The 21331-nt window shown below is 40.4% G+C and overlaps 1 protein-coding gene across 15 annotated transcripts in view; it reads left to right on the forward strand.

Annotated features, from left to right (window-relative positions):
* CAAP1 (caspase activity and apoptosis inhibitor 1) overlaps window positions 1-21331 on the forward strand; it is a 1159962-nt gene that overhangs the window by 89769 nt on the left and 1048862 nt on the right. For 14 of the 15 annotated variants that reach the window (XR_013829209.1, XR_013829210.1, XR_013829211.1 and 11 more), the window contains exons 6-7: window positions 11410-11534; window positions 12361-12494. Coding sequence is in view for 1 of the 15 variants with exons in the window: in XM_079927810.1 (XP_079783936.1) it covers window positions 11410-11468 (59 nt within the window). In the remaining 14 variants the exon portion in view is untranslated. Of the gene's footprint in view, window positions 1-11409; window positions 11783-12360; window positions 12495-21331 lie in introns of those variants that run through there. The other variant, XM_079927810.1, reaches the window with a different exon arrangement.

A 21331-nucleotide genomic window follows, 5' to 3' on the forward strand; every position in this document is an offset into this window, starting at 1 on the left:
GTATTTTTCTATCATACTTTTCACCCTTGCTATAACATGGACTGATCACTGATTTCAGAATGACAAATGAACCCACTTGGGAGGCTCACTCACTCAAGAATTTTCAGTTATATTCTGAATATAAAGGATGGCAAAAGAACTAATTTTCAGACGTCTAATGACAGGAGTAGAAAGTAAGAAGGAGTTTGTGGAGCATCATGGGTTTATTATAACACCCTATTTCCAGAGCATCCCATTTTATATAATGCTTTTTTTTCACAGAATTCATTATTCAATGCTTTGGGGAGGTGGGCTGAGATTTACACTGTACAGTTGAAAAATGTGAGCTTCTCCAAGGTCATGAGAAGAGATCTGGATTGTCAGTTTAAACATGAACTGTACAATATTGAAAATGGAAAACACTTACCTCAATGGTTCATTTGTTGTTTGGTTGATTGGGTTGGTTGGTTGAGGTTTTTCTGCACTTTAGTTTTGGCTCAAGAGGACAAACAAAGCAGTCTGTTGTTATTTTTTTTTAATATTTATTTATTTATTTTGGCTGTGCCGGGTCTTAGTTGTAGCACGAGGGATCTTCGTTGCAGCATACAGAATCTTTAGTTGTGGCATGCAGACTTCTTAGTTGTGGCATGCGGACTCTTAGTTGGAGTATGTGGGATCTAGTTCCCCGACCAGGGATCGAACCCGAGTCCCCTGCATTGGGAGTGTGGAGTCTTATCCACTGGGCCACCAGGGAAGTCCCTATTGTTACTTTAACTTGTCATTTAATGAGTCTGGGCCATGAAGAGCCATGGCCTTGTCAAAAAAGAGACATATCACTACCTGATTTGTGATAGAGACAACCTTAGACAAAGCCCAGTTGAGGCTACTTCAGCCTCCAAATTGAAAACATTTCTGTTTCTGCTTAAAGCCACATTAAGGGGTATTTTGTAAATAGTGATGGTGATATTGCAACCAGACAAATTCTTCTCTGGTTCCACCTGCATTCCTCACCCTTTCATCAGAGCCCCTGACCTGGAGAGACTGGCTACTGCAGTAAGTAAGCAGTAACACAGTTGTTTGAAGTATAGGGTGAGCATTGAACCATCCTGGGTGTTTCAATATAGACTGTGCTGTACGTAATTGGGTATGAAGCATAAGCCTCTCTGACTTAAGACTGTGGCTTATGTGTTTTGCTACCACCATCTCTGTTTTGGGCAGATAAAGTACTGATCTTTTAGAAATGATAGTGGAAATAGATTGAGGAGAATAAAAAGACTGGGGAGATATATGGGTGTGATGGCCTTCACCCACACACAAGAAAATAAGAATCATTACTTGAAGAGAGAATTTGTATTTTAGGTAACAGAAAAATATTTCTTACTTTTTCAATTATATTTGAGTTGTTTACCTTGACCCAGAAAAATACCTGAGTTTGCCTTTGTTAAATGCACACCCCAAATCTAAACTTGGTACATTTCAAGCTTCTGGAATTAAAAAGATTAGATCTTCATGCATGTTAGTTCTTAGGAATTCATCTAGCTCTATGCTTCAGCTTTCTCATTTCAAAAGCAGAAACATATTATTTTTATTCCACATTTCATAATCCACTCATTTCTTAGCTGAATTCTCCAGATACTTGTCAGAAGATTTTTTTCCTTCCGTGATGAGGCACAAATGTTTAATAAATCATTGCTATCAAGACATTACAAAATATGTATATAAATAGATTTCTTTTTTTTAAATTTATTTTATTTATTTATTTTTTGGCTGCATTGGGTCTTTGTGGCTGCACACGGGCTTTCTCTAGTTGTGGCGAGCAGGGGCTACGCTTCGTTGCGGTATGCGGGCTTCTCATTGCAGTGGCTTCTTTTGTTGCGGAACATGGGCTCTAGGGCGTGCGGGCTTCAGTAGTTGCAGCACACGACCTCAGTAGTTGCGGCATGTGGGCCCTAGAGTGCACGGGCTTCAGTAGTTGCAGCACACGGGCTCAGTAATTGTGGCTCGCGGGTTCTAGAGTGCAGGCTCAGTAGTTGTGGTGTACGGGCTTAGTCGCTCTGCGGCATGTGGGATCTTCCCGGACCAGGACTCAAACCCATGTCCCTTGCACTGGCAGGCAGATTCTTAACCACTGCACCACCAGGAAAGTCCCTATAAATAGATTTCTAAGGAACAAGTATATGCATAGTTGGAAATGACAAATTGTTAAATATCAGAAATGACTAGTGGAGAAAGCCCATCCGAAAAAAAATGGTAACCTAGCTGAGTAATGAGTGCTCTGATTAACATATTCTACAAATCTATCAATACTATGGCTCAGCATGTCCTTGTTACTCTGTAAAATTAATAATGACAGGTACCAAGACCCTTTTAATATTGTAATAGTCTAATAGGCCCAGGCAAGCATGCAACAGAGAAGAATGTAAATCATTTGTCAGGGTTGCTGGGTGGTCTCCAGAGAGTCTGCCAGGTGGGAGAGCTAAGTCCTTATAAAGCTTTCTTAACTTCTTCCTGCCTTCATTCACATCTCAGCAACCAGTTTCAGAAAATGTACTAATTTTGAACAGAAGGATGTGCTAGTACAAGGCAAAACCCATAGAGTATTTAGCATTCTTTATGCCCACAATGTATTTTAAGAAATACTAATGTTCGGGCTTCCCTGGTGGCGCAGTGGTTGAGAGTCGCCTGCCGATGCAGGGGACATGGGTTCGTGCCCCGGTCCGGGAAGATTCCACATGCTGCAGAGCGGCTGGGCCCGTGAACCATGGCCACTGAGCCTGCGCGTCCGGAGCCTGTGCTCCGCAACGGGAGAGGCCACAACGGTGAGAGGCCTGCGTACCGCAAAAAAAAAAAAAGAAAAGAAAGAAATACTAATGTTCATGTCAGTGTATATCCTTAAATGCTCTGTCATCTGAAAACTAGTAAGAACTCTTACAAAGAATATATGTACATGAGTTTGAAGAAATAGGCTTTCTCTGATTCTAGCACTAGCAGTCTCCTTGTTCTCGTCATCTCCAAATTCATCCTTAGTAGAAATGGCATAATGTGTATAAACTACTGAGAGATACTTGAAAGAATAAAACTGAATGAAATGAGCAAAGAAGGGAAGAAAACCATTCAGTAACATGTGTAAAGTACCCATGGTGGTGCCCAGCACAAAGGGGGTACGTATACAGCAGTGTTCGTTTCCTGCTCTTTTTCGCTTCAAGGAAGTGGTCCATTTCCTCAGGAACTTTCGCTTCACCTTCCTGTGTGGCCCACATGTATTTTGCAGCTCTCATAAAGTTTTCCTTGGAGTAGACTTTGGATTTGAGGGTATATTGATAGTTCCCCACTGTAATAGCATGTCCCTATAATTTGATGCTCATTGACGTTGTTCTTTAGAGAGGAAGCATCTGTGTATTGAGGGCTGTCATCATCGGGTAGTTTTGAAGGATCATTTGTTGAAAGCCGTACAGGTCCAGGGAGGAGAGACCAAATATTTTGGGGTTGGAATATCTAATCTAAATACCACAATGGATCTATAGAGCAAGGGGGGGACAAACCAGAAGAAGAGAGGCCAAATTCCAGAAGAAAAAGAGGGAATAAAGGAATTTTTGCCAGGAAGCCAGAATTTGTATATACACCCCAGGACTAGCACCCCCAGATGTAGGTTTTGTGGCAGCTGCTGGAATCTCTCCAAGACCAGAATTAGCTCTGTTCTTGGAGTCTTCTTATACCTCAGCTGGCAATGAGCACATCCTCATTTTTAATTACCTGATTATACTTAGAGCTCAGAGATAGGAAATATTTCTTCTCGCTCCCTCTCTTTTATATTTTCTTACAACTTGAAAGAGGTTGGTTTTTATTTTGGTCTTGACTCTGCTGCCAGTTTGCCAGACTGAATTTTCTCACCACAAGTCCCACCCAGCTCTCACTCCTGTATATGCTTGCTGTATTTTCTGTATTTTCCCTTACCACCTCTCACTAAGCTATTGTGCCAGGCATGTATTGGAACCAGCCACCTTCTTTTTTTTTTTTTTTGCGGTACGCGGGCCTCTCACTGCTGTGGCCTCTCCTGTTGCGGAGCACAGGCTCTGGATGCGCAGGCTCAGCAGCCATGGCTCACAGGCCCAGCCACTCCGCGGCATGTGGGATCTTCCCAGACCAGGGCACGAACCCGTGTCCCCTGCATCGGCAGGCGGACTCTCAACCACTGCGCCACCAGGGAAGCCCCAGCCACCTTCTTGTCCCTGCCTTTTGACCAACTATTCATCCTCAGGGTCTCCTCCAGCATCACCTGCAATGAAGTTTTCTCTTCCTTTCCCACCATCTCCGGTCTAATGAGCTCCATTTTCTTCATTTCCACAGCACAAGCACTGCAATCTGTACCTGTAGGATTATGCTTCTATGCAGGCAGGCATGCTCGTCTTTTTCACTGGATTGTCAGCTCCTTGGCGACAGGGTCTGTGCCATTCATTTTTATATGCGTGGTACATAGTAGGTGCTGATGGCACATTTGATAAACAAACATTCACTACATTCTCTTGTGTTTCATGCAACAAAATAATTTGAAGTTAATAGGGAGCTTCTGACGTGCAAGATATTAATGAAGAGATTAACTGCTTGTATTTTATTGTTTGTTGAAGACATGGAAGGCTACATATGTTTAATAAATATGGGAAAAAGTTATTGACTTGGTGAAGTTATGGGATGAACCATCCTGAAGGATGGCATGATGAGGTAGGACAAGAACCCTGGTCTCAGGTTCATAAGCCAGCATCCTAGGCAGAGCTTTGCCATAGAATCTTATCATAGTCCCTGGAGACTTGCCTTTTCTTGACCTAAGTTTCTCATCTTGTAGAATGGAGAGATAGGATGAGATAATTTTTTAAGAACTCCAGGTCATTCAAGCTCTGAAACTTTATCATCTATCATAATAATCCCGGTTAGGAATTGTCGTTAGTTCCAAGAAGCCCCATCTCTCTAGCCCCCAAATAAGGTACTTAAATTTCTTATACCTTATTCAGATTTGGGGTCCTCTAGGTACTTTTTCTTACTTCCCTCCTTCTCCTTCCTCTAGAACTATAGTGTTTGCCTTGAAGCTGCAGGGTAGTTTGAATGTGGTGTTATATGGTGCCCCCGTTCTTCCTGTAGGGTGACCTCATTCCCCGCTCCATGGCCTCATTACACCAGCCCTCATACAAGCCTTGGCCCCTCTCCAGCTCGGCCTTACCTCCTACTGGCCCAGATAAGATTTTAAAACCTCCTTGCATTTTGCCCTATCTTCGTTTTTTGTGTAAAAGCCATACCACCATGAAAATCTGCGGCCATTTCACCATTAGCTCATCTACTTTTTTTTTCTTTTTTTAAAGTTATTTATTTATTTATTTTTGGCTGTGTTGTGTCTTTGTTTCTGTGCGAGGGCTTTCTCTAGTTTTGGCAAGCGGGGGCCACTCTTCATCTCAGTGCGCGGGCCTCTCACTGTTGCGGCCTCTCTTGTTGCGGAGCACAGGCTCCAGACGCACAGGCTCAGTAGTTGTGACTCACGGGCCTAGTTGCTCCGCGGCATGTGGGATCCTCCCAGACCAGGGTTCGAACCCATGTCCCCTGCATTAGCAGACAGATTCTCAACCACTGCGCCACCAGGGAAGCCCTCTCGCCTACCTTTTATCTGTTTTTTTTTTTTTTTCAGAACTCTCCCATTTTTAATATGAATCAAGTAGTAAATGCTGTTTACAGAATGGTTACTATATACATGCCAGGTATTGTGGTAGATATTTACTTACATCTCTAATCCTTGTAGCATCCCTAAAGGGCCGATATTTTACATTAATTTTAGAGGTGAGGAAATTGATTCTCAGATTGTTTAAAGAAATCGCCCAGATTGTCTAACTCCAAAGCCAGTGCTATTTCCGTTGCATTAGGCTACATTTCAGCATATGTAGGTCCATATCAATTTTTGTTGTTTTGTTCATATCAGTTTTTTATTTGTTTCAGTAACAGTATTATATCACCAAAAAGAAAAACATTTCACCACTTTATGACACATCAACTTGCTATTTTATATTTCTTATACACTAGTCTATTCTTTGTTTATATTCACACATATTTTAAAGAGTTATGATTGTAATGTGAATGTAGGCCGTATTCTAAAAATAAGAATTCCATAACCATTTTCTTTGTTGCTCTCTTCTGTATTGTCATTTTAATGGCTGCCTAGTTTTCATCAGATTGGTTTATCAGAGATTAAAAATTTTTTTTCTCCTGTAGAACATTTAGATTATTTCCATTTTGTGCTGCAATAAATTGTTATAATAATGATGCTTATGTAGTTTTTTAGATTAATGGTAATGCATTGGCTTTTAAAACCTTTTTTATCACGAAAATTGTGAAATATTCATAAGAGTCTAGAAGGGACCTGCATCTACCTATCACTAGGCTTCAACACTAATCAACCTTTTGCCCATCTTGTTTAATCTATTTCCTCACCTTTTTCTTGAGGACATTAAAGAAAATTTCAAGTAGCTTGTCATTTCATGTGTAAATACTTCAGGATAGACTTATAACTGATAAAGGCTTTTCCCTAATATCATCTAATACTCAGTCTGGTTTAAATTGCCCTGATTATCATGAGTGACTTTTAATATTTGGTTTGTTCAAATTAGGATCCAGTTATGGTCTACAAGTTGCAATTGGTTGTTACATCATTAAAATTTTATTCATTCTAAACAGTACACACAGACACAATTTTTTTTTTAATGGCATCAGTTTATTGGAGAAACCATGTCAGAAGTCCTGTAGAGTGTCCTACATTCTGAGGTTGAAGTTTCCTTCAGGTTCATTTAACTTGTTTCTCTATCTACTATAGAAGTCTCTTGATATCTGTAAGGTATTGGTTCCAGCCCTCCCCCCAGACACCAAATGCATGGATGCTCTAGTCTTTTATATCAAAAGGCATAGTATTTGCATATAACCTACGCACATCCTCCTGTACACTTTAAATCATCTCTAGATTACTTGTACTACCTAATACAATGTAAATGTTACACAGATAGTTGCTAGCCATGGCAAATTCAAGTTTTGTTCATTGGAACTTTCTGAAAAAATGTTTGTTCAAATATTTTCCATCAGCGGTTGCTAGAATCCACAGATGGGGGACCTGCAGATGTGGAGCACCGACTGTATATTGGTTTTAACTGGCATTTAGATGTTGAGAGCCTAATAAGATTGTGGCTCAATTTTGAAGAAAGACTACGTTGTTAATAAGGTCCTTTTCAATTTGAATTCAAACTTAGCACACCTCTCAGAACATTTCGCCAGATCATAAGCTTCTTTTCTTTCTTGCTCTGTTAGAAAGCCTCTTGTACAGGCGGTTTATTAAAATAAAAGGCCACTTGTGTCAGATGCACGTAACTGGATCCCCGTTAATCCCAGCCTCTTCTGTGCTGGGTACTGGATCTAGTGTTAACATTAACCAATTTCATTCTAGCCCCTTCAACCTTGGTAGAAAGCTAGGAATTGCCTGAAATACTTTTGAAAGCTGTTAGAGACCCAAGAAAAACCTGGATTTGAAAGAGGAATAATTGAGAAATGAAGAAGGATGCCTCAACCTTAGACATTGAATGTTCTGTTCACAGGTTAAATTCAAGGAGATTGGGCAGGACCATCACAATGATGCCTTTGCAGGTTAGGCAAGGGTTGAGATACACAACTGTTCCTGCTTCTATACTCTGAGCTTAGGGTATAAATAAGTTTTCTTTTTTTTAGAGTGTTAATGTTGAAGGTCATCATAAAGCAGTAAGTTCTCATGAGTCTGGTTCCATCATCCTGAATCCCTGGGTGCAATGAGGAAGCCATGGCCAGAGCAGGGGAGTGGGGCACTTCCCTATCTCGCGATAACACATTCCTCCTCATAGTTTATTTTATTTATTTATTTTTTTGGCTACACTGGGTCTTTGTTGCTGCGTGCTGGCTTTCTCTAGTTGCAGTGAGCGGGGGCTACTCTTTGTTGCAGTGCATGGGTTTCTCATTGCGGTGGCTTCTCTTGTTGCGGAGCATGGGCTCTGGGGCTCGCGGGCTTCAGAAGTTGCAGCATGTAGGCTCAGTAGCTGTGGCTCACGGGCTCTAGAGCGCATGCTCAGTAGTTGTGGTGCAGGGGCTTAGTTGCTCCACGGCATGTGGGATCTTCACGGACCAGGGATTGAACCTGTGTCCTCTGCATTGGCAGGCGGATTCTTAACCACTGTGCAACCAGGGAAGTCCCTCTCCTTATAGTTTAGATGTGGGATTTGAGGCCTCTCTTCGGGGCCACATGACACCTAATGTTTCCACCAAACAGAGCAAAGGATGTCCAGGAATTGGGAGAGGCAGACCAAGTCTCCTTTCTCTCTGCGCCCAGGAAATTGGAGGGCGTATGTGGCTTTCCTTTTAGGTCATTAGGCAAAGTCAGATCTTCCATGTCCTGGTTTGCTTGACTTTTCCAACCCACTACATCTTCATACTCTACACACTCATACTCTACAGGTAAAACCTAGCATTACTGGGCAAGTAGACATATGTTCCCACTGCAGCCTTCTCTGGATTCCCTGCAACTGGAAAGGCTAGATCGAGGCACTATTACATTTTTCCCATATGTGCCAGAGGCAGTTATGCTATTGTGTTAATGGGAACAAGGATGGAAAGGGCTCATGACAATAGCTTCAGAGAGAGGACTGCGAAGCACTTTATATAACAGGGCGATTTTGGGGACTAAATTCAAGTACCTGAATTTTTCTCTTTTATCTTATTGGACAGGCTCTGGAATGGTGACTCTGAATTTTAACTTTGAGGGCGTAAGAATACAGAGACTTTCTTCATTCTTTTAGCTGCTGGTTGTTCATTTGTTTTTTTCATTACCATTGTATGGTATTGGCAACCTCACTGGAAGGAGTCACAGAAATTGTGAATTTGAAAATGGAAGACAAAAAAAGACTCACCATTAGGTTGTCTCATGCTATAAAACTCTGTTTAAAATTATATTCTGCAAGTTGATCTTTTCCCAGTTTAAGCTTAGTGCTAACCATTTTTCCTCTTTATTTTTCTTAAGAAATGGCTTTGGTGTGTATCAGGTATTACTTTGAATCCTTGTTACTCTTTTGTTTTTTCCTAATTGTACCCAGGTATGCCTCTTTGGGCATAGTAAGCAATTCTTTCTCTTCCTTATTTAACCTTTATAATATTTAGAGGTTTTTAAATTGCCACTGTGGCAAACTGCACTATTTGTACCATTTGTTCTTTGACCATATGATTCTTTTTACTCTTTTGATAATTCTATAATATGTGTACAAGGTGTAGTGTGAATACAATGAATAATGTGTGTACAATAGAGTACTGAATTCCTCTAAATGAGAGGAGAGAACAGTGTCTGACTTCTTTTGGTTTTGAACAAGTCATGTAAGGAAGAGAAATGAAATTGAAAGGAGGATGTTACTTCAGGCTGGAGTTTATACAGCTAACTAATTTTAAAGACCTCTTTCAATATTATGGTCCAGTATTTCTCAGACGTAGCAAGACCTAAGCTAAAAAGTGTAGTACTTTATTAGACTATCCAGTAATTAGTTAAGCATACTTAGAAGACAGAAGCTAATGTATAAGATTCTATACTAAATGGAAGGCAACTGTATCATGGCTCTTAGATCATAGAACTTTATAGCCAAAAGAGGTATTAAGAAGTCATACTGTTTCATACTCTTCCCTTGTCCATAGTGAAACTGAAGCTCCTGGGTTTTTCTAGGTCCCCTGGCTACTTAATTGCTGAGCCTAGTTAAGTCCCCGCCCCCTCCACTCACTATGCTTTGTTTAGTCAGCACCAAGTAGGAATGACCTTAAGAACTGCAAGCTTCTTTTTGCATTTTTAACCTTTATGTCATGAATTATTTATTACTTTACACTAAATGTTACTTGGATGTTCAATATTGTTGCTTATTATTATTTGGCAAATACTAGATAAATCAATGTTAAGTTCCTCCAATATGATCCCAGACTATGAATCCTTTAGCTGTCCACTCTGAAATTGTAGAAGCAGTGACTAACTCCATCATGATGTTTTGTCTGAATGTTCATCAGCATCTAAAATATACATGTTCACCAGTGCAGGGAGGCCAAAAATGAGTCAAGTAGTAGATGAAGAATGTTGCTAATTATTTCCAAGGTCAATGACAAACCTTTTGTCCCTCGGACTCCCAGAGGGAAAATGTAAATAAGGCAGCCCCTAAAATGGAGAATCAGCTTCTGACTTGATACCTGGCATGGGTCTAACTCTTTGCTAGAAAAGGAAAGTTTCCATTCCATTCCTCCTCTGTGTGCTTATCCGGATTTTGTCTTTTTCTTTCAGTGTCTTCCATTTGTTTAATTCTTTTGATTGTTTTTTAAACCACTTTATTGAGGTATTGACATACAAAAAGCTGTGCATATTTAATGTGTACAACTTGATGAGTTTGGAAATAAGTATACACTTGTGAAACCATCACTACAATCTGTGCTTTGCACCTTCCCATCACCTCCAAAAGTTTTCTGCTGCTCTTTTTACTTTTTTTTCCATATATTTAAGTCTTATCTCCTGACACTCTACATTTGAAAAAGACCTCTCTGTAATCCATGGACACCATCTGCTTTTTGTTTTATAGTGTTAATTTGCTATATCCTAGGCATTCCCTGTAAATGTATACACGTTGTAAGCTGGGTAATTGGTATACGCTACCTAGCAGTGTTCAGTCTACATTCATTTCCTTCTATTGCATAAGTAGTTCTGGCTTTTATGCAAACAAAGGAGTACATTTCTATATACAGTATATGGATGAAGCTAAAATGAAAAACAGCTTGGCTATCAGACGTGAATCCAATATGCTATACAGACTAATCCATTATTTGAGTATATCTGGGATGGCATGAATTAATCTTAATCGTGTTTATTCTTTAAAAAAATATCAACAGTTAAAAATTGCATATCTTATTATTAAAAATGGTTTTGGAGCTGAGATGTAATCTCCTAAATGAAGGAATAAAAATAAGAGCAGGATGATCCAGCTAACCGTTTTTCTTCCTAAAACTTGAAATAAATGGAGATCAAGAATGTTAGACATCTTTAAATAAATCAGAGGTCTTATGACATTTCTAATACTTTATCAACAAAATTTTGATTTGATGTATCTATCTAAAATAACCAGCAAGGTATTCCCTAAGTGCTGAAACATAAATTACAAACACGAAAACTTGATTTATGTTAATGGTGGATAATATGCGAGACATGGCAAGTTATCACGGACTTGGCAATATTCCTTTAGGCGGGGGATGGAATCACAGAAAAGTACTGAAGAAAGTGCTGCCTTAGGCTCCATTTGTTGATATATAGATGACAGCTGTCTTCTAAGAAATGGTATAATCCTGATGATGTGAACTTCACTTTTATTCCAGACACCTCCAGGTTAAGTGAAATCTGCTCGACAATTCTGAGTGTCTCCGTGTCTCTGTGATGGATAAGAAACATTCAGACCTCTGGAAAGGATGGCAGAGGAGTATTAAAAAAAGGTTCTGCATAGGTAATTATTGGATCTCTCTGGTCTCTTACCGAATGTTAACGTTTGCATATTTCTCAAAGCACCTTCATTTCTATCACATCTTAGACCTTTAATGATGCTCACTGCCAATTCCCAATTCTGTGTCAATTCAAAATATGTCTTCTGTGTCCTTTACCTGGGCTGCTAAGCGAGCATCAGTAGGGGGAAATCACATGGTTCTGCAAACTGACACCAGTACACATCTTTATTTTCCAACCTCAGGGACTTGTGTTTTTCTCCTGCACCATCTCCCTGTTTTTTGTATGGCTGTCCTCTTCCGATTCTTAAGGTCTCACCTTCAACGTAACTGCGTCAAATAATCCTTCCCCGATCTCTCTGCCTAACTGGGTCCCCCCCTCACCTGGGGCCTGTTCATTTATTTCATGACACTTTGACTCCTTATAATTCTTTATTTAGTGTTTGCCTGACTCTTTGTTTGTCTCTACAACTAATTTCTTGTGCAGAGGGACAGCATCTATTTTATTAATTACTGTGGTACAGCACTTCCTAGCATGTCGTAGGCACTCAGGAAGAATTTTTGTACAAATAAATAAGTTGTAAGATTACTTTTTTTTTTCTTTAAAGAAAAGTCATCCCTAATTTTAAAAAAGTTTAAAAAGCACTCCTTTAAATGATTGTTACCATAAGCCCAAGAGATATTCTTATAGATGTCACGTTGCATATATCTTTCAAATCAACTTCTCATGTGTGGTTAAATAGTTAAACAGACTCTTGTATTGTGAATTCGGAACATGTAGCAGTTGCTAAGTCTTTACAACAGTGGTTTTCACCCTCCCTCTGTTTGCAGATGTGCACAGACTGATGATGCTCTGTTGACACATGCCACGTGGACACACCCAGTTGTATATGGTTCCCAGAGCCCTGGCCGTTTTTGCACCTCTTTCTTCCCTGCTCGAGAAACCATATTGAGAGTGACTGAGTGTGAGTATAAGGCTATTAGAAGGATTACCTTGAATTTGTTCTCATTTATATGAAAAGTACAAGACAAACCCATTATAAATTTTGGATTAAAAAATAATAATAATGAATGGTTTGCTACACACCTCACAATTAATCAAGACATATCAGTGCGTCATGACATGGGATCTTTTGAAGTGGTGTTTCAGAAATTAGTTCCAAACCACTGGGGAGATTTTTACTGCTCATATAACTTTTGGAGAAGAAGAAAATGCATGAGTTGAGAGTGAAAAATAGCAAACCCTGTAGAAGAGGAACTCATGGAAATAATAATTGCTGTAAAGTGTATACTGTTGCTTATAAGGTATTGCCTCTGAAGGCCTCCCTCAATGATTAACACAAAATACTTGTTATTTAAGTTGCACCATATAGATGTAAATATTAGACATCTTTGGCCTAAAAATGCAATTTCATATGGCTCAAACTAATTAATTTGGTAATATTTTCTATCATTCATCTAAAATACACTTGGAAATGAGCCATAAGTGCTTGAAAGAAAGTGGCACAACAGTTGATTTTTTGGTGTCCCTTTTGGTGTCTTCTTTCTCAGGACAAGTCAACCAACCAATGAAGCTGTTGGTCTTGGTCGCACATCCTTAGCCCAGCACTGGTCTACGTGCTCTCTGGGGAACACCAGAGAAGCCCAGGATAGCTCTGACCCATAAGAAGTTATAGTCTAAGTGGAAGAACAAGATACATCTAGAAAATGAGACAGTTTATACATGCTAAATTATGCAGCCCTTACAAATAAAGAACGGCTTTTCTGCCACTATGGTTCCACTGTGGCTTGCCATATATGTATTTAAAATTTTTTTTATTTTGAAAAATAATTTTATATTTATAAATGAGTTGCGGTGATAGTACAGAGAGTTTCCATATAGCCTTATCCTCGGCTTCCCCAAGTGTTAACATCTTACATAACCATGGTACAGTTATCAAACTAAAGTACTACCATTGCTACCTTACTATTAACTAAGCAACAGACTTTATTCAGATTCCATGTTTTTCCATTAATATTCCTTTTCTGTTCCAGGATCCAATCTTCTGAGGTACCACATTACATTTAGCATATATGTATTTTAATAATGGATAAGATATAAAAGTAAGGAGGAAAGCATTTTATACATATTCAGATATCACTGCTGTTGGTATATTCTCTTCCTAACACACACACGCAAACACATACCACACACATTTCAGGATCAGACTGAATATCTATTTTTGTACCCTATTTTTTATCATGTAACAAATCATAAATATTACCCTATATTATTAAATTAGTATTTGAAATATGTTTGATGTATACATAGTTTTATCACATGGATTACCAGATTATTTAAAAACTTTAAAAAATTGAATAAAATCAATTTGTAACATTGTACGTATCATTACCAGATTATTGAATGCTTGTTTCCATTTTTACTCCTACAAATGACACTGTGATGATTTTCAGTGCACGTGAGCTCTGGGCAGTTTTCGTATTTCTGCAGGCTGATCATAAGGAAAAATATATAAAGTGAAGGTCTGTGGAATTTCCCCTTTTATTATCTTTTAAAATCCAACAGTAGCACGTTTAAACTCTACTGAAATCTCTAAATTGAAAATGAAAATCTCCCCCTGCTCTGGTAGACTTACTTCCCTGAGGAAAAGAACGTATCACGAGGTCTCTGGCTTTAGCCTGAACCCGTGCAACCGAAATTATTAGGGGTGTTTCCAGCACCCCTAAAGTAAAAATGTAGCTTTAATCCTCAGCTTTTCATAAGTGGTCAAAGTTCCAATGAGTTCACAGGAAGACTATTTCAGCCCTATGATCTTTTGATTTGTGACCAAGGGTGGCACTGGTTGAGCATTTCCTGTGCTTGTGGTTGGCTGGCTTTTTTTTAGGATTTTGCTGCTCATTTGTCACCGAGGAGTCAGTTTCATTACTAGGTAGGCATCAACATCAGGGAAGAAGGTCCTCCGATTGTCCCTGCCTTCAAGAATAGATAATTCATCCGTTCCCAGGACACTAAGTCTTTTAGGGGCAAACTCCTGACCTAACTCCCGTTGGTCATGAGAGCATCCAGGAAGCATCTTGGGACCCCTTAACTGCCAAAGCCGCCAGCCACAGTGGCTTGACTGGTCACGGAGAGCTCACTGCTCATGTTGGGGCTTACCACTACCAGCGAACAGAGCACGGGTAATGGAAAAAGTGTGGCTCTGGGCTTCCCTGGTGGCGCAGTGGTTGAGAGTCCGCCTGCCGATGCAGGGGACACGGGTTCGTGCCCCGGTCCGGGAAGATCCCATATGCCGCGGAGCAGCTGGGCCCGTGAGCGATGGCCGCTGAGGCTGTGTGTCTGGAGCCTGTGCTCCGCGACGGGAGAGGCCACGGCAGTGAGAGGCCCGTGTACCGAAAAAAAAAAAAAAGTGTGGCTCTGAAGCTAGTCAGGCCTGGGCTCAAATCCTAGCAGGCAGGATCCAGTACCTATCAGGGACTCCAAGTTTAAGCAAGTAACTGAACCCCTCTAACCTGAGCTTTCTCAGCTGTGAGCATGCGATTGTTACACAGGCAGTTGTATAATTTGAACAAGATTTGAAAATGTTTGGTACAGTGCTTGGCATAGAGTGTGTCATCGGATCAAAGTTTGTTAAATGAAGGGATGGATGAATGACTCGCAGAGCCAACTGAACACCCCTTTTAAAAAAAATAGAGGTGTGCCCACTTGTGATAGAAAGCATAAGAAATATCAATGCAATGAGTTAAATGTCAATTTCATTTCTTCCCCTGGGTGGCAGACAACATACACCACCTCCAGCTAGCTAACATAGAAGAAATTTATTGACAGGACACTCAGGTTCTGAAATCTAAGAGTTAAAGCAGCCAGTCTTTGGTTGGGTTGGAGCCAGGCAATGTCAGGGACCTCAGAAGCAGGAAATTATGGACCTTTTCTCTAGGATACTGACATCTATAATTCTCAGCTTTAGTGACCTGCTGTCAGATGGACCGACTCTGGCCAGGAAGGCAGGGTCACGTGGTCCAGGCATGACTGCGGGGGGGTTCCTCCTTTGTAAAAGGGGCAATCCCCAGGACAAGGGGAATATTGGAAACTAACTGAACATGCACACGTGTTTTCATTTCTCTTGGGTGAAAACCTAGGTATAGAAAGGCTGGGTCATATTGTAGGTATATATTTAACTTTTTCAGAAACTGCCACCAGTTTTCTAAAGTGGTTCTACCGTTTTACATCCTCACCAGCAATGCATGAGACTTCCAAATGCTCCATATTCTCACCTACACTTGGTACGTATCCAGAATTTATTTTTTAAAAAACCTCTCAAAACTTAATACTAAGAAGACCAACAACCCAATTTTTTAAAACTGTATAAAAGATTTCGACAGAGAATTTGGCAAAGAAGATGTAGTCCTTAGAGAAATTAGTCATTAGGGAAATGAAAACTAAAACCACAACTGACATGCTTATTTAAATGGCAAAGGTTAAAAGGGAGCAAAAATTTTACATTAGTATGATATCCATTTTATGGATGAGAAAAGTGATGTTCTGGGAATTACATAACTTGACTGAGGTTGACCAGCTATTAAGTGGTAGAATTTGAATTTGAACCCAGGTCTGCTAACCCCTGCTTAAACCCGATACTATTCAAGCAGTAGTCCTTTGAAGGAGGCTTCAAAAGCCAAGGTTGGGGGCTTCCCTGGTAGCGCAGTGGTTAAGAATCCGCCTGCCAATGCAGGGGACACAGGTTCGAGCCCTGGTCCGGGAAGATCCCACATGCCGCGGAGCAACTAGCCCGTGCTCCACAACTACTGAGCCTGCGTGCCACAACTACTGAAGCCCGCGCACCTAGTGCCCATGCCAAGAAAAGCCACCACAATGAGAAGCCCACACACTGTAACGAAGAGTGGCCCCCACTCACCGCAACTAGAGAAAGCCTGCGTGCAGCAACGAAGACCCAAAAATAAATAAATAAAATAGATACAACATTAAAGAAATAAAAAGTGATTTTTCTTTAAAAAAAACAAAGGTCGGAAACGGGGGAACTCACTTCTTACTAAGGAATACAGTTTCCATTTCCTCTCCTGATGGGGCAGCCTATCGCCAGTCACAGTGGATATCATAGAACTTCAAGTCTGGATATCTCTTTTGCCTAAAGGATAAAATTTATGTTTTCCCAACATCCAGCGTTGTCTAGATGCCTTTTTAGAGAAGAATTCAAAGTGTAGAATGCCCACCAAAACTTCATCAGTCCAACAGAGATATAGGCCTGTTGAACCATGATGATGAAGAATGTGTTTTTCTTTAAAAAAAAAAAAAAAAAAGAATGTGAGTTTTTTGGCTCAGAGAGATATGAGTTTGAATCACAGATCTGCTATTTTTTTTTAATTTATTTATTTTTGGCTGTGTTGGGTCTTCATTTCTGTGCGAGGGCTTTCTCTAGTTGTGGCAAGCGGGGGCCACTCTTCATCGCAGTGCGTGGGCCTCTCACTGTCTTGGCCTCTCTTGTTGCGGAGCACAGGCTCCAGACGCACAGGCTCAGTAGTTGTGGCTCACGGGCCTAGTAGCTCCGCGGCATGTGGGATCTTCCCAGACCAGGGCTCGAACCCGTGTCCCCTGCATTGGCAGGCAGATTCTCAACCACTGCGCCACCAGGGAAGCCCTGCTATTTCTTGATTACGTGATCCAGGACAAATTACCAAACGCTTTGAGCTTTGATTTCTTCATTTGTGAACTTGGAATGATACTGACATTACAGTGTTTTAAGGGTTAGAGGAGCTGATGTATATAATATATAGGTTACCACAATGTCCTACAGTTAATAAATTCTCAAAACACTGTTACCATGTCACAAATAATAATGTGCAACCACACTAAGAGTAGGTATATTAATCGTCTCACTCACTACAAAGCCTAAATGAAACACTAACTCATCATTACCTAACATCTTACATCCCTCCAGGGACTTGCTCCTTTATTTAGGAAATGCTAATCCACCACCAGATGATGGCATTAATTCTATAAGGATTATTAAGAAGTCAGTGAGATATTTATCCTTTAGTTGTCAACGTTAGACATAGTCTTTGGAGGGCGTATCTCTGGCTGCTCTTGGGCCACATCAGCTCAGTGTCTGTGCGGTGTTTTTACAGTTCAATTATCAGATATGCAGGGATCCCACGGAGTAAAGAAATCAAAGTCAATGTAATGAAAGAGCTCTACGCAGCCCTGTTACTTATGCTAAGATAACCAAAGCCTGGCTGCGGTTCCGTGGCTTATGAACCTTATCAGGTGTGCACACTCGGCATCCTTCCTTCATCCTTTACCGGTTCTAACTCCACCAGCTCTTTTCCCAGCCCCTGGACATGCTACTTTAACTACCAATGAAGTGTTTTCCTCTGTCCTACTGACTTTTTTTTGAAATACAATTGATGTTTTCAGTCAGTACTTAGGGACCACAGTGAAGCTTCCTCCAAGCACTTGGATGTCAGATGATGAGGAAAAACGAGCCATTTTCTCTCTGGATGCCTCCAGCAACTTTCTCTCATGTCGTCCAGTAATGAGCTGGCCCGGCAGAGAGAGCCAGAAGTTATACTGGTTGGCACCAATTCTGATACACAAACTTCCCAGAAGATGGGCATTGAGAAGAGAATGTTTTTTCACACTGGCAAGGTTGTGCCTCGTTTTCAGAGCAACAGGGTTAGGTGATCTCTGTCACCTCCCAGCTATAAATATGTGAGGTGGTGGGTACCAGAAGATCTCTCTCCTGGAGCACAATTTAAATTGTCTCCAGCTATGCCCACTTAAGCAAGACGGACTCAACTTAAGCCATATGATGGTGGGAGACGAGGTAACTGCCTACATTCTGTTCCTTGAGCCCAAAGGCACCTAAGACAATTTCTTCTTAGTGTGTCATTGTGGTGTTTGACCCTAGATCTCTTGCAACAGAAAAATAATGCTTTTTTTCTTTCGTAACTTGACTTAAAAAAAAGCACATAACACTTTAGAGTGGAGATACTGAAATTCAACTCCAAGGCCTGTAAGATATGCCTATAACTCATCCAATTAATCCATTTATTCCTTTTTAAAAAATTATGGTAAAATACACAAAACATAAAATGTATCATCTTTACTATTTTTGAGAGTGCAGTCCTGGGGTATTGAGTACATTCATATTGTGCAATCATCACCATCACCTATCTCCAGAATTCTTTTCGTCTTGCAAAACTGAAGCTCTATACCCATTAAACAATAACTCCACATCATGCCTCCACCACCCCACTTGCAGCCTCTGGCAACCACCATTCTCCTTTTGGTCTCTATGTATTTGATTAACTCTAGGTACCTCATGTAAGTGGAATCACACAGTATTGGCCTTTTTCCCCCTTTCATTCTTAAGATATATTGATAGAAGTTAGCCAGTTACTTTCTAGAAACTTTGGCAATGGAATTCCTATGGAGTTGGGGGAATCCTGCTGTTTATCTTAATGCCATTAAAATTTGTATTTCTGGATTTCTTCTGATCCCAGGTTTATAAAGCAACCCTCTTTACAGTATGTCTTTGTACAGTAGAATCATGTCGCTGCCTCCCAAGCATTTATCCCAGCCTATTTACACTGTATAGATTGTATTGTAGTTTGGCCATCCCTTAACTCCAGAGATTGGCTGTAAACCAATTTTCACAAACCCATACTCTTTGTCACAGTGATTGATTCAGGGATAAAAACTGACCTAGACCTAAACTAATCCTCTGGCTATAGTGATTAGATCATGGATAGGTACTTATCTCATTTATTCCAGTCAAAGTAAAGTTTAGGACCTTTATTTGATGGTTGGACAGAAAGAAGCCATCATTCTTTTACTAAAGTTGAATAGAAAAATGCATATCATCTTATTGCTGCTGACAACCATTTTGCCACCATGGAAAGGGTGCCAATATGATGGAAAATAGAGCCAATATATCAAAAGAAATTTAATTCTTGGTGATAGCCTTAAGCTGCTGGATCAAGCCTTGCCTGGAGTACTTCCTAGCACAGACCTTTTGGGTTATATAAAGCAATCAATAAATTATTGTTTAACCCAATTTGAGCTGGATTTTCTATGACTTGTTTTTAAGTACATTCTAATGGCTTTCCATAGAGATCTGTGAACAGAACCGGAAAACAGTGGTTAAATGGAATCCATGTATTCCCTTTGATACTAATTTCTCTTTGTGAAAAAATACATTGGTCTTCTGGTTTTACACATTAGTTTCTTTTGCTTGTTTAATATGAGATGTGGGTTAATTCTCAGGATCCTGAAAAAATTTAGTTTTTGACTTTGTCCTACTGGGAACCACGGTCTACTTTCAAGATAGTGAATATCATTCTGTGGAGGCATCTTGGGAAAAGACCTTAGCGACCATGCACGGTCTGCCTTGAAGGCACTCCTTGACCTTGAGCTTCTGTTTCATCCCTTTAAATTTCTGTAGCCACTGGAAATTCTTTTGGACATCAGCGAATGCTCTAAAAGTAGCAGTGCTAGTCCCACCATTGGCCACTTGTTCTCTGACACTTGGCCTCACAATCCTGGAAGCCTCCTACTTAGGTGCTATTGTATTCTCTGGTCAGCAAAGGGGAGCCAAGTCTTCCTGCAAAGGCCTGAGCCCTTTGCATGTGACCCATGATGGAGGTGATATCATCTAGCACAGTGCCTAGCAAGTATGTCCTGCATTGACTCTGAATCTGAGAGGTCCCTCTAGTTCTGTCACTGGCAGCCCTGAGAAGGCTGGAAGACACCAAGTTAAGTTCAGTGAAGGCTCATATTTTTCCTTGTCTTGTTTATCAGCTCTTCCGACTTATACAGATCCCTGGCTGACCTTTCTGGTAGTGTAGTTGTGTGTTCTCAGTATTTTCCCCCTTCCTGCTCCTCTTAGAGAAATCTATGCCTCGTTTCTCTTCTTCTGCTGGCCCTGGGTAAAAATATATTACACCCAGAATAGAAATAACACATTAGCAGTAGGGTTGTTCACACATGGTGTGCTCATGAAGCATTTGTTTCTAATGCGACTCAAAATGCAAAAAGAAGATGCTAACAGAAGATTGCAATTACACCAAAAACCTGAGTGTTTATTGTTTTCAATTTTACCCTAGAAGTTGTGGACTCCTTGAATTCAGGGAAAGTTGTGGATGAAGTGATGTTCAGACATACTTAGGGAAATGTCCATGGACACATATTCTATTAGTTGTGGCTAAATGCAGAGCTATTTGCCCTGTCAGCATCACGACAAGACATTCTTGGAATTCCAGTCTATAAACATCTACATGCAGTCACTCTAAACGTTTTGGGGCAAAGACTTGTATTTTCTCTTTTCCAGTGACGGAACCATTTTTTAACAGAGCATCCCGTGTGAACTGGTTGAACAGAGTGCCATGAAAGTCTTTAATAAATTATAGATGGATTCATGGGTTCTGCTCAGGACCATTGTAGGTTGGCTGAGTTGAAATAAAATGGCACATATTCATCCAGAAGGTTCAGTGGGTCCTAGGTATTAGGAAAAGGAGATTCATGAGTGGAAGCTATTTTTTTTTTCACCTTATAGTCTTCTTACTCTACATGGACAATTGTCTCTAGGATTGAATAGTCCCATCACATTAAAGTGCCGTATTATTAAGTTACTTAGGAAAGCTTCTTCAGAGAAACTCAATTTACCTTTTGCAAAATCATATCAGTGAGCAAACTGAGAGTCGGCCCCACAGTTCCAACAGGAAAGCATCACAGCAATCTAGGGTGGATGGACCTCATTTATATGCGTAACATCTCTAAGAACAGATA

This window comes from Stenella coeruleoalba (genome assembly GCF_951394435.1).
Source record: "Stenella coeruleoalba genome assembly, chromosome: 7".
Taxonomy (NCBI): Eukaryota; Metazoa; Chordata; class Mammalia; order Artiodactyla; family Delphinidae; genus Stenella; species Stenella coeruleoalba.